General features: G+C 67.5%; 1 protein-coding gene across 1 annotated transcript in view; it reads left to right on the forward strand.

Annotated features, from left to right (window-relative positions):
* The first annotated feature begins 55 nt into the window (after positions 1–55).
* Positions 56–302, forward strand: part of ZCCHC24 (zinc finger CCHC-type containing 24) — a 112,488-nt gene continuing 112,241 nt past the window's right edge. The window contains exon 1 of the mRNA XM_009641957.2: positions 56–295. Coding sequence (XP_009640252.1) covers positions 56–295 — 240 coding nt within the window. The remainder of the gene's footprint in view (positions 296–302) is intronic.

Below are 302 nucleotides of genomic sequence, written 5' to 3' on the forward strand. Positions count from 1 at the left end.
AGGGGGAGCGGCACCGCGGGGACGGCCGCCGCCGCCGGCAGAGCCCGGGGGAAAGATGAGCTTGTTGTCAGCCATCGACACCAGCGCCGCGTCCGTCTACCAGCCCGCCCAGCTCCTCAACTGGGTCTATCTCTCGCTGCAAGACACGCACCAGGCCAGCGCCTTCGATGCCTTCAGACCCGAGCCCTCCTCGTCCCAGCACCCCGACCTCGGCTACACCAAGAGCACCCCGGAGCTGGGCTCCTCGCTCAGCTCCAGCTATCTCAACAGCTTCTTCCAGCTCCAGCGCAGCGAGGTGAGAC

The sequence above is a fragment of the Egretta garzetta genome, unplaced genomic scaffold (assembly GCF_000687185.1).
Source record: "Egretta garzetta isolate BGI_Z169 unplaced genomic scaffold, ASM68718v1 scaffold56, whole genome shotgun sequence".
Classification (NCBI taxonomy): domain Eukaryota; kingdom Metazoa; phylum Chordata; class Aves; order Pelecaniformes; family Ardeidae; genus Egretta; species Egretta garzetta.